Here is a 13,178-nt window from a genome sequence, read left to right on the forward strand (position 1 = left end):
CAGACTATACTACAAAGCTACAGTAATCAAGACAGTATGGTACTGGCACAAAAACAGAAATATAGATCAATGGAACAAGATAGAAAGCCCAGAGATAAACCCACACACCTATGGTCAACTAATCTATGACAAAGGAGGCAAAGATATACAATGGAGAAAAGACAGTCTCTTCAATAAGTGGTGCTGGGAAAACTGGACAGCTACATGTAAAAGAATGAAATTAGAACACTCCCTAAGAGCATACACAAAAATAAACTGAAAATGAATTAGAGACCTAAATGTAAGACCAGACACTATAAAACTCTTAGAGGAAAACATAGGAAGAACACTCTGACATAAATCACAGCAAGACCTTTTTTGATCGGGCTTCCCTGGTGGTGCAGTGGTTGAGAGTCCGCCTGCCGATGCAGGGGACATGGGTTCGTGCCCCGGTCCGGGAAGACCCCACATGCCGCGGAGCGGCTGGGCCCGTGAGCCATGGCCGCTGAGCCTGTGCATCCGGAGCCTGTGCTCCACAATGGGAGAGGCCACAACAGTGAGAGGCCCGTGTATTGCAAAAAAAAGAAAAGAAAAAAAAAAAGACCTTTTTTGATCCACCTCCTAGAGTAATGGATATAAAAACAAAAATAAACAAATGAGACCTAAAGAAACTTCAATGCTTTTGCACAGCAAAGGAAACCATAAACAAGACAAAAAGACAACCCTCATAATGGGAGGAAATATTTGCAAATGAATCAACAGACAAAGGATTAATCTCCAAAATATATAAACAGCTCATGCAGCTCAGTATTAGAAAAACAAACAACCCAATCCAAAAATGGGCAGAAGAACTAAATAGACATTTCTCCAAAGAAGACATACAGATGGCCAAGAAGCACATGAAAAGCTGCTCAGCATCACTAATTATTAGAGAAATGCAAATCAAAACTAAAATGAGGTATCACCTCACACCAGTTAGAATGGGCATCATCAGAAAATCTACAAACAACAAATGCTGGAGAGGGTGTGGAGAAAAGGGAATCCTCTTGCACTGTTGGTGGGAATGTAAATGGATACAGCCACTATGGAGAACAGTATGGAGGTTCCTTAAAAAACTAAAAATAGAACTACCATACAACCCAGCAATCCCACTACTGGGCATATACCCAGAGAAAACCATAATTCAAAAAGACACATGCACCCCAATGTTCATTGTAGCACTATTTACAATAGGCAGGTCATGGAAGCAACCTAAATGCCCATCAACAGACAAATGGATAAAGAAGATGTGGTACATATATACAATGGAATATTACTCAGCCATAAAGAGGAACGAAATTGGGTCATTTTTAGAGACGTGGATGGATCTAGAGACTGTCATACAGAGTGAAGTAAGTCAGAAAGAGAAAAACAAATATCGTATATTAATGCACGTATGTGGAACCTAGAAAAATGGTACAGATGAACCGGTATGCAGGGCAGAAAGTGAGACACAGATGTAGAGAACAAACATATGGACACCAAGGGGGGAAAGTGACGGGGGTGGTGGTGGTGGGATGAATAGGGAGATTGGGATTGACATATATACACTAATATGTATAAAATGGATAACTAATAAGAACCTGCTGTATTAAAAAAAAATTAAATTAAATTAAAATTAAAAAAAAAAAAAGAATTCAAGAGAGCCTGAGATTAAGGTGGGGCCTCAGAGCCTGAGCACGACTTTCCAAGCTGGCTCCTACGGGTCACAGCCAAGAGATGAGCAGAACCAGAGGGGAGAGGGTCCAGACCAAAGCAGAGGCACCCAAGGCTCTGGGCCTCCCCTGGTGCTGAGAGGGTGGAGGTGGTGGCTGGACTCCCCCCCTGGAACGTCTGCAGTTGTCGTGTGCACAACGAGCTGTCAACGGATGACAGGGCAGAGCATGCAGAGTGTTCCTCCTAAAGGCTGGAGTCTGTCCCTCTCAAATGCCACTTCTGTCACCTCCACGAAGTCTGGAGAGTGCACCTGGGGGTTGTTTTGGGTGGCTGGGCTGGGCGACCTCGAGGGAGGATGATACGTAGGTAAGCATTCCTCTCTACTCAGGCTGTCTCACTGAGACCTGTCTCGTGACTCTGTAAATGTGTGTCAGGAACGTTCTGATTCCAAGACGGCACTGGTCTCCATACCTTCAGAGATTCAACAAGTGTGTTCTGAGTGGCAACTGAATCACAGAAAGGCGTCAATGGGTAGTGTGATGCTGCAGCTGGTTCTTGAAGCCCTCCACCTCCCCCCACCCATCTTCTTGCCCCATCTTAGGGCTGTCTCAACATCAGTGAAAACTGCCACAAGGTTTTCCTTGTTGCGAGGAGCAGAACCCACAGAACCTGAGAAACAGGAGGCTGGGGGCTCGTGCTTCTCCTCCTTGGACTTGGTTGCTGTTTCATCAGGGACCCTGGGCAAGAGGGTCCAGGCCAGCTGGTCATGAGTTAGGGGCAGCCCTGTTATCTTCCCTGACCCTGGACGGATGCCAGAGTGCAAGGGTGGGGGGGGGGAGAAAGGAGAAGAGAAGATACACAAACAGATGCGTCCTAGAGCCTCAGCTCAAAGCCAAATTAAAATCTGTCTAATTAATGAATTTTCACAAAAACAGAGCCCCTGTGGCATTCCATTTATCCCCTTCCCTAGTCCAAAGTTATTCTGAGTCCTTGTAAATCACTAAAGAAGGAAGAATTTAAAATGTTTTTTCACTTTGTGCTTAGGTATGTCTTAAAGTACCCATTACAGGAGAAAAATGTACTCTTTCTTTAAAAAAATAATCTGAAGCAGAAACCAAAATACTATGTAGTCTTAATTAGAAATATAAATATAAATACACAGTACGGGCACCTGCAGGGCTATAAAAAGCCAAACATTTCAGAAATTCAGGGCGATTTAATGTATAACAGGCTACTGGGAAACCAGCACGCATTTATTATGCGTTACCCTAGAAGGAAGACATAATACTAAAAATGTATATAAAGGCTTTAACAGAAAAACACTAGTGAGTTACAGATGAACACTCTAATCACATTTTCTAGAAATGTCAATTACTTTGCATTTTGAAGTGGTCCTTTCAAGCCTGAAAACAGGAGGGAAACGTACAAATAGTCAAAGATATTTACTCCTTGTAAGAATCATAAATATTCATACAAATGCAAAAAAGCCCATGCGATCAATGCTTAAAGCAAAACAAAGCAGAGGGGGCAGCGAGTCAGTTCTCAGAGGCTGTGCTCCCGGCACTGAATGAAGTACACAAACATCCCACCCACTTTTTTGTAACTGCTAATGTCATTGCCAGATGGAGCCCCGACAGGTAATCTGTGAAGCGTAACGAATGTATTGCTACAGGCCCACAGAATTATTCGGGGGTGGGGGTCAGTCAGTTCCATATTAATCAAGCCCGTTAGACTCGTTATTCGTACTCTGCATTTTGTCCTTGTGACGGGCAGGGGACCCAGCACGGCCCCTGGAGCATGGATCTCATGTGACCTCCCAGGACAACCCTGGCATCAGTTGGCTTGGGGGCTGCAAAATGCTCACCCCGCCCTGCTGCCCGCTCAGGGCGCCAGGGCAGAGCCGCAGGGGCCTTCAGTTGCGGCACCGTCCAAGGAGGGCCACACACACTCTACTCCCAGCGCAGCACAGGCCAGCTGTGATTTAGGGCCTGCCCCTCCCCCAGTCTTTCTTAGAGACACGCACACACACACACACACACACACACACACACACACACACACACACACACGGAGGCATAGGTACAGATTCACATACACTAATTAAAGCCTTGAGCAACAGTAGGTGACTTCAACTCCAGGCTCATTATCCCCTTTGGATTGGTGTTTGACTTAAAGTTAATTTCAAAATCCTCCCTAACCTCTATCTTAGATGCCACAGCTGCACAATGAAGGTGTCGGTGTTAAGGAGAGACTGACCAGCAGTGACAGGGACAGGCCAGATGCCCCAGGCACCCAGCCAGGACCCTGCGTGAGCATATCAACTAACAGGTCACACCTTCTGGAGCTGGTCAGCCCTGCGAGGGCCACTTGCTGAAGTTCCTATACAGAATGACAGGTCCTCACCAAGTAAGTCCTCCCTGCTGGTGCCAGAGGGAAGGGATGTCTTATACTATCAGGGCCTCCTGTGGGATCAGAAACACCAGGGCCAAAGGAACACACCTCTGGGGCTACAGAAATCTCCCAACTGGCTCTAACTGCCCCAGACAGGTGCGCCCTAGGCAGAGAGCTCCTGCTTCTCTAAAACCAGAAGGATCACGCATGGTCTCCCAGGATAAGAGAAAACCAGGTGACATTAAAAAAAAAAGGTCATAAGAAATGACAGGAAATCATGGTCAATGGCATCCAAGAATGCGTTTTTGAGGAACTTTAACAATCCTACTAGCAGGCTGGGCAGCATTTATTTACACAGTTTCTGGCCTCATGATTACTGGGTGACGTGGCTGGTGGTCACAGTATTTCTTCCATCATGTGTCAAAGAGCACATGCCTGTCTCAGAAATGGAGTATGATTCTGAGTTTCCAGCACTGGGAATCCATTTCCAGTTTCTCATATAATTAAAAATACTCATGTTCATCACAGTGTTATTCATAATAGGCAAAACAACCCAAAGTCTATCAAAGGACGGATGGATAAACAAAATGTGGTACATCAGTACGATGGAATATGACTCTTCCATAAAAAGGAATGAAGTTCTGATACACGCTACCACGTGGATAAGCCTTGCAGACATGACGCTCAGGGAAGTGAGCCAGGCACAAAAGGCCAAGTTTTATATTATTCCACTTAAATGAGGTCCCTGGAACAGGCAAATTCTGAGACAGAAAGTAAAAGCGTGGTTGCCAGGGTCTGGGGGGGAGGGGAGAAGGGGGAATTATTGTTTAATGGGATAGAAGTTCTAGTTCGGGAAGATGAAAAAGATCAGGAGATGGATGGTGGGAATAGTTGCACAACGAACTAAATAAACTTAATGCCATTGAACGATACACCTAAAGAGGGTACATTTTATGTTATGCATATAGATCTTACAGAATTTTTTTTTTTTGGCCGTGCCACGCGGCGTGTGGGATCCTAGTTCCCTGACTAGGGATTGGACCTGGGCCCCTGGCAGTGAAGGTGCGGAGTCCTCACCACTGGACCACCAGGGAAGTCTCCAACCACAATTTTAAAAATACAGATAAATGTCTGAACAGGAGTTCTATTTGGGAAAAATGAGACGGAAAGTTTATATGCAATCAAAAAATATGATCAGCCCCTCTCTGGCACCCTAAGTCAAGCACAGAGCTGTTAAAATAATACAAAGAGTCGGACTTCGGATGCGAAGTCCAAATTCTTCCTCGGAAAGGGAAGAGGCTCGCTGCCCAGGGAGCAATCCTGACCCAATCAAAACAGAATCCAAAGTTACCCGAAGGAACGTGGGGAATCCTTGTCCGTAGTAACCGACAGCAAAATAGTCAGGCTTGGGTCTTATCACCTTGACGATGTTTTCATAAAATTGAGCCTGTTTTTTCTGAAAGGAAGAAAGGAAATGCATTTCAGGTTTGAATGGAGTAGTTGAACATCCATGCATCTGGATTCTTCCAGCTTTGGCAGTTCTAGTGGGTGAGAGGGGGAGAAGGTGGGGGAGTGGTGCTGACGCAGGCATTGAATTTAATCTCACCACGAAGCTTTGACAGTACTCCTCACTCACCCTCCAACATTCAGCAGGGGAATTTGACCAAAAAGCCAAATTCAGCAACCAGTTGTGATGTATAGGTGTTTTCATAACCAAAGAGGCACCAGAGAGATGGTTTTTCTTCTGATTAAATGTCTGATCTTTAGGATTTTTTTAAAAAAGGTATCAGTCAGATAATGGGATACATTTCAAGAGAATTTAAAAGGGCAGAATTCTGTTCCACATTCATGATACACATCACAACATCATAAGTCGATCTGCTGAATACAAAAACGATACAGCAGAGAAAGCAGTAGTTAGAAACCGATAGCTTCTGTGGCAGGAGAAAGGTCTGGGCTAGCCTCCATCCGTCCCCCTCTTGTGGACAGGCTCACAGTTTTAAACGAGTGGAGACTCCTGGAGACCTTTGGGCCATCAAGACCAACGTACACCTAGACTCAGCAGTTGTTCACATATAAATCGTTCAGAGGCGTCTTAGAGTTTGGTTACAAAGGCTCACTGGGGAATAAAAAGTGGATACTCGTGGGCCAGAAAAAGCTCACTGGGGAATAAAAAGTGAATACTCGTGGGCCAGAATCAACCAGCAAATAAATCAAGTGTCCTCCTGGACAAAATGAAGGAGAATCCCAACGTTCAAAGGAAAAGAAAAATTCCAGAAGAACAAGCTGAGATTGCCTGTTCATTTAAAGAGAAAGAAAGACCTACCAGCAATTCGCTAAGTTGTTCATAATCGAATATCTCGTTTTCATACTGTTCAGCCAGTTCCTTGCCCAGGGCGATGGCCTCTTCCCACATCTGTGAGGGAAAAGAAAGCAACAAGGGAAAGAGAAACTCAAACCTGAATCCTGTGGTCAAAGAGTAATATGCCGCAACACAACTGTTCATGATGAAACAAGCTGGAAATACACTCGCTTAATCTGAAAGCACTGGAAAAATACAGATATTTTCTAGAGGCTCATGGCCTTTGGCTCGGGCATCAGTTGACCGAACTGGTCAGCTACTGGCTCATCAATCATGCTGGCCACTGCCCCTGGTCGGAGCAGTCAGCCGGCCAGTCCTGCCTCGCCTGCTGCTGGCCGCTGACATCCATCTGTCGGAGCAGCCGTGGAGCTCAGAAAGGAAACCACAGGGCGAGGTTGAGAGGAGCGTTTGCGTAGAAACCACAGGCCTGATTTTGCTACTTTCCCAAATCATCCCCTTTAATAAGCTCTATGTGTCAGTGGTCAGAAAGACAAGGATCTATTTCAAATCTAAATGAAGGCTTGCAAGGAGTTCGTGTTATGTTTGCAGATACCGTCAGGATGTAAAATCTGCCATCGTTTCGAAAGGGAGAATTTTTTACGGTAATGGTTTAAAAGTGGGTTTCCCAATCAGGTAACGTTTATTAAAATGCTGATAAACTTTTGACACACGTGGATTAATTTACTGATACATGTGGTAGGCCTGAATTTCCCTTGTTTTCCTTGGGAAAAATAAATTACAGTGGTTTACTTGAAAAGAACATGGAAAATATGGAGGAACTATCTCCTCCAGAAAGCTTTCCTGGGTGCCACCCACCCTCCTCCTCTGTGCTCCTACAAGACCCAGGATTCCCCTACTAAAAAAACTTAGGGTAATGTGCTGAAAGTGGAATGCTCCTTTGTCATTCCTCCTCAGGGACTATAAGCCCCTTGAGGGCAGGCCCTGAGCATTAACAAAACCTCTGGACCGTATGGAGCCCAGGACCTGCTCAACAATGTTTCTCAAACAGAAATGAAGGTTATTCACTTAGAATCAGGAAAGTGTCACACCACCCCACATACTGGGTCCCCAGACATGAATCGCTCACTTCTCCACTGGAACCGTCCCCACAAAGTGGTAGCACTGTTAGGGCAGTGACTGCAAGCTTATTCTACCTCCAGCGAGATGCCACCTGCATTGTCTTGTTAAAGTCCTTCGCCTTGTCAGGTGGGTATCTTTATTACACCTGGTTGGCAGATAAGGAAGTTGGGGATCAGACAGGTAAGTTACCTGCCCAAGGGCACACAGTGCGGTGTACTCGCCCCAGCTTGGTCTTTTTCTGGAGTTCTTGCTCTCGATGACTTAGCTGGAGGTGCTATAACAAAATCCCATACAACAGGTATTTCCTTCTCACAGTTCTGGAGGCTGGGAAGTCCAAGATCAAGGTGTAGGCAGATTCAGTTCTTGGTAAGCGTTCACCTCCTGACTCATAGACAGGCACCTTCTTACTGTGTGCTCACATGGCCTTAGGAGAGATCTTTCTCTTCCTCTTCTTATAAGGGCACTAATCCCATCATGGGGGGCCCCCCACCCTAATCATGACCCAATATAAACATAATTACCTTCTCAAAACCTCACTTCCAAATATCATCACATGGTGGTTAGGGTTTTAACATATGAATTTTGGAGGGATGCAAACATTGAGCCCATAACAATGACCATGTGCCAGCACTTCCAGCTGCCCCGCACCCCCTCCTCCTGGAATGGGTTTTAAAGGATGGTAAGCTAGTCCCTAACTCCAGGCTCTCACTGAGAACACAGGGAGCCGGGTCCCATAACTGGCATACCCTTGGCACTGAATCCTCACCTGCCTGCCAGTCTTTGCCTTTTCTTAGTAGAACCACACTATCAAGGACCTTACTTATTACTGAATCACCCAATAGACTTAAAATGCTCTTTACATAGCTGCTACTTAAATAAACCATCTGCTATTTTTGATGAGAAAAAGCTATTCTGAAATTGCATTTTAATACTTTGAAAGTATTAAAAATAAGCCCAGAGTAGAAAAAGATTTCAGAGTTAGGACCAGCAGCCAGGGAAGAGAGAAAGTGGCTGAGATGCTCTTCCTAGAACCACACACTTCGTTTCCCAAGAAACCCTACCTGTCTCCTTCATCCTGCTGAAGCTTTGCATCCTTTGAATATCTTCATCTGTTGCTCCAGCTAGCGCATGCCCTTTGCCAGAGCCGAAGCTCTTATTTCTAGGAAGAGGGAGCTTCTCCACTTGGAATGTTTCTTTTAAGCTCCAGTGACCAATTCCTCCCTTAGTACATTTCCATTTCAAAGAAATCATTACCTTTAGTTGTAGTTCTCATTCACTCCATTGATTTTTCTTTAGTTTTCTGCAAGCTAATACACCACTCTCTTTGCTGCCCAGAATCTTAGGGCTTCTAATTCACTGCTTAATCTATTTTTATCCTAAATGACAGACGAGATGCTTTAAACTATCAAGAGTAATTGTTTTTAAAAGAAATATGTCTTGAATAAATATTTTATCCAACTCACCCAGAGGTTACACAGCTGTGTTCTTAATCAGATTTTCTATAAACATACATTCCCCTCTCCACCCCCCTCACCCCGGAATGTTTTAAAGGATTCTGCATTAAGGAGATTTTCATCTACTTTTAATTGGCTAGGGCTCTACAGAGTGTGGGTTGCTCATATTTCCCGTGTGAATACCTTGGAAAATATTTCCGTGCCAGAGAGAAAACAGATTCAATATGATCGAGATTTAGACGATCTCGGTGGAAGAATCGCTTTAGCCTGTGTGATTGAATGCCCTACCCTGGCTCCATTCTTAGACAAGCAGTAGGCAGCCCCAAATGAAAAAGCACCCTAGCAACGCTCCGCTTTACTTTCTGATTTGAAATCCTTAGTCCATCTTACAGCATCCTTGGCCTTGTTCGTTTACTTCCAACACAGAGTACACTCTTCCCACCTCCTCTTTTTATCAGATGATCTCAGCTACATTCTCTTGAGATGATCACCTTTTCTTTCTGAACCTTTCGCTTCCAGGAAGTCCCATTTCTGCAAGTGTCATGAACAGAAAACTTTTTTTTTCTGATGAAATTCCTTCGTTAGTTCCAAGACTGAAGTGGCTGCAGAGCACGTATCAGCGATTGCTTTCCTACGGAGAACTGTGAGGTTGACGAGTGACCAGTTGGGTAGAATGACAACGTTGATCTAACAGGATTAGGGAGGCAGCGGATGAAAACCAAGATGGCAGCCTGGACAAACACCCTTTACAAATAATTCAGGCCAGTGATGACTCACCGGGATGTTGGTGTGCAACCGCGGTTTAACCCGCTAACTAGCTAAGTCCCTCACCAGTGAAGATGTTTTATGGGATGCTCTTATTGCAGTCATTCTAAAATTCATCTGGCTTTCCAGGCAGCTGTTGGGAAAAGAGTCATATTCAATCACCCTCTAAATTTCCAGTGCCCTGCACAGGAAATGGATGAAGAGTCAATGCTGTGGAAGATTCCAGAGCACTGTTTCAGGGCCCTCAGCACTGGAGGGGACCCATGTGGCCCAGAACTAGCCTTATGCCCTGGCCAGTGAGTGCTTCACTGCAGGAATGACGTGAGTGAGAATCTCTTTCCAGTCCCTTGATGATGATGGGCTGGATTCCCCAGGAAAGATGTGTGTCATAAGTCTGGATGGCGACTCCAAGGGGTGTGGTCCAGCCAAGAGGAGACCCAGCCAGTCCCGGCGCTGCTGCAACCTCTTCTTACAGAATGGAGACTCCTTATGGGCACCTCCACTCTCTCTAGGCCTCCCCATCTCTCCCTGAGCCAAGCTGCATCCTGGGTCCTCCTGCAGTTCTCAGCTGATCTCCACTAATCTGAGCAAAGGCTGGACACTTTCTGAAGACATTTCTGAGAGTGAGTCAGGCCCCACTCTTCCAGCCCCTGCAATGGAGCATTTGCTCTGTGCTCTGCATCAAAGCTGCCCAACCGTGTAGTAACGACGCCACCCTCTCTCTGAGCGCACACATGACAGAGCCAGAGCCTGAGAAAGGGGGTCAGATGGGCTGGCTGCCCTCTGGTAGGGCAGGAAACCCAGTGGGATCTGGGACTTGGGCTGGACTTAGGAAGCCTTGCTGGAAAGGTTCTTACACCGACTCGAAGACAAATCCTGCCTTGTGGTGCAGTCAGGTACTCAAGAATTACTGACCATTGAAATCATGTTCCTTTTTTTCCCCATAGCAATTCTTTATTAGTCCAAATGGAAAATGGTTTGCTCAGTTTTAATGCCCCGGGGAAAAATGGAGAAGGCATAACTTTTTTTTTTTCCTCCTAAAAAAAAGGATTTTTTTCCTTTTTCTTTAAGCCAGGACATCTGTAGTTCTGCAAGCCCTTAGAAAGCCTAAACCAGACAGCAAAAGATACCGCTGCCTTTTCCTTGGTGGTTTGATTGGAAGGAGAAGGGACACATCCTGTCACTCATCCCCTCATTCTGTAGATAATTACTGGGCACCTGTGATGGGGGTGGGTTCAGGGAGAACAGAGAAGGAACAGAAGTGTACACATAGCTCTTGAAGGAGGGCTGGAGAAAGAAGAGAAACAGGCAGTAGCTGGCGAGGGGAGTCAGAACGAGAGAGAATTTTTTTAAAGATGGGAGAAATCATGGCATGGTTGTAGGCGAGTGTGTATTAGCCAGTGGAGAGGAAAACAGTGCTGCTTGTCAGGGAGAGGGCGGACGGGCCAGAGTGATGTCCTGGATGGGGTGGGGGATCCCGGGCTGAGTGGGGGAAGAGAGGCCTTGGACATGATCACGGAGGGCTGTCCCCGGGGCAGGAGGGTGTGACGGGGTCAAAGCTGCCCCACACAGCCTGGCTATCACTAGCTGGAAAATCAATTACTTTGAAAAAGAATTCACACGTGAGGGAATGGAGCCTAATCACTCCGGAGCTGCTCGAACTGCCTGGAAGGAAGTAACACCTCCCTGGACGGATCAGAAGTCACTTCCCTGCCAGCTTTGCAGCCACGTGAGGCTTGTTCTGCTCCCGGTGTCTGAGCCAGCCTGGTACCCGGCCCCTCTGGGCGTTCACACATCTGACATTGACCCCATTTGAGAGACACTGTGTGATCAGCTGACTTCAAGTCTCTGGAGCTGTCACCCGCCTCTCCTCATCCCCGCTGCCACCACCTTTCCCTGGGCCACCACAGGCCAGGCCTGGACCACTGCTCCAGCCCCCTCCACCCCCAGGGCTTCTGTCACCTTGGAGCCAAAATCACTCCCTGAAAAGAGGAAAATAAAGGCACCCTTGCCTATGTTCATAGAATCTCACTGGCTCTTGTGCCTCATGGGGTAAGTCAAATCTTCCGGAGACACACAAGGCCATGGACAGACTGGCTCCCAAGTTCTCTGCATCTGTGTCTCCCAGGACCCCTTCCTCACCGCCCCCCCCCCCCCCCCCGAGAGACAGGCTTCTCGGCTTCTCCAGAAAAGCGAGATGTCTTCGGGAGCCCTGGTCTTGACCAGTGTGATTCCCAGTCTTTGGAATCCCTGCCCTCCCAGCCATCATCTGGCAAGCTTTGTCTCATTCTTCAAGACCCAGTTTATATGTCACCTTCTCAGGGACAAGGAAGTCTCCCCTTTCTCCTCAGAAGAGGGAATCATTCCCATACCTGTTAGGTAGGTTGACTCAGCGCCTACCAGTGCAACAGACCAGAGGAGGGTTTTGGTACTTACCTGCTCACGCCTCGAGGTGGGCCTTTGCCCTCCCGCCCCCCCTGCACCCCGTAATTCATGGATGCAGGTGGCACCTGGCACCCAGGAGGCTGGGTGGTGGAAACACGTGTGAGGGGTCCTGCAGGGCGGGGCGTGGGGCAGCAGGGCTGTTACCGACTCTAAACCTTGATTTTCTCATGCTCTGATCATAAATCGCTCTTTTTCGGGGGCGAATCATAATTAACACATGATCTCTGAGCACTGCAGCCAAATTCTTGCTAATTGAACAGATTCTGGCAAATGTCAGGATTTTTGAAAATTCTGGAAATGCTGAGAACAGACCAAGAAGAGGGTGATATGATGCTCGCACCTGTAATTCCTCTCAATGACAGCTGTGTTTTTAAAAGGAAACTCAGAGGATGAGAAAATGTCACCCCCAATACTTAGAAAAGAAATCCAACCATTTCATCAGAAGTGGAAACCTGCTTCCAAACCCCTATTTTTAGTTCGTGAGATGATGCAAGATGCCTCCTCTTTTGACTTGGGCACAAGGCAAAGTGCAATCTTCGTCAAGGCGAGGTTATTTTAAGGGAAAAGAAGACAGAGCTCCAGCTGAAAAGCATCCCAGAGCTTCATACATCACATGGGCTGTCGGCTACGTGCCCCCTTTGCTGACGCTACCAGGCTGCTTCCTGGCTTTCGAGGAGGTTAATGCTCATTAATACTGGCTCCCTCCCTCTGACTGCATTTTCCTGAGAGCAGGGCTTCCACTTTAGACACACCCTCCATAGGGAAGCCTGGTAACTTTCAGTGCAGGGCTTGAACTAAGGGCTTTACTGAAAATTACTAGGCCTCAACCAAACACAATAAGACAATTCAGAGCATCTTCAGGACAGAACGCTCGACTGCCACGATAAAACCCGACAGTGGGCTTCCGGAGATGCAAAAACAGGTGGTAAAAAGAGAAAGGAAAAGGAGCAAGGAGTACTTATTAGCCCAGGAAGGAAGAAGTGCAGAAGAATGAAAAGGGAAACAGA

General features: G+C 46.5%; 1 protein-coding gene across 7 annotated transcripts in view; it reads right to left on the reverse strand.

Moving 5' to 3' along the window:
• The window catches only part of DOCK1 (dedicator of cytokinesis 1), a 526,777-nt gene that overhangs the window by 43,749 nt on the left and 469,850 nt on the right, over positions 1-13,178 (reverse strand). For all 7 annotated transcript variants that reach the window (XM_067709064.1, XM_067709065.1, XM_067709063.1 and 4 more), the window contains 2 exons: positions 6,392-6,481; positions 5,417-5,521 (listed from right to left, as the gene is read on the reverse strand). In XM_067709064.1, the coding sequence (XP_067565165.1) occupies positions 5,417-5,521; positions 6,392-6,481 (195 nt within the window). The remainder of the gene's footprint in view (positions 1-5,416; positions 5,522-6,391; positions 6,482-13,178) is intronic.

Source organism: Pseudorca crassidens, chromosome 16 (genome assembly GCF_039906515.1).
Source record: "Pseudorca crassidens isolate mPseCra1 chromosome 16, mPseCra1.hap1, whole genome shotgun sequence".
Taxonomy (NCBI): domain Eukaryota; kingdom Metazoa; phylum Chordata; class Mammalia; order Artiodactyla; family Delphinidae; genus Pseudorca; species Pseudorca crassidens.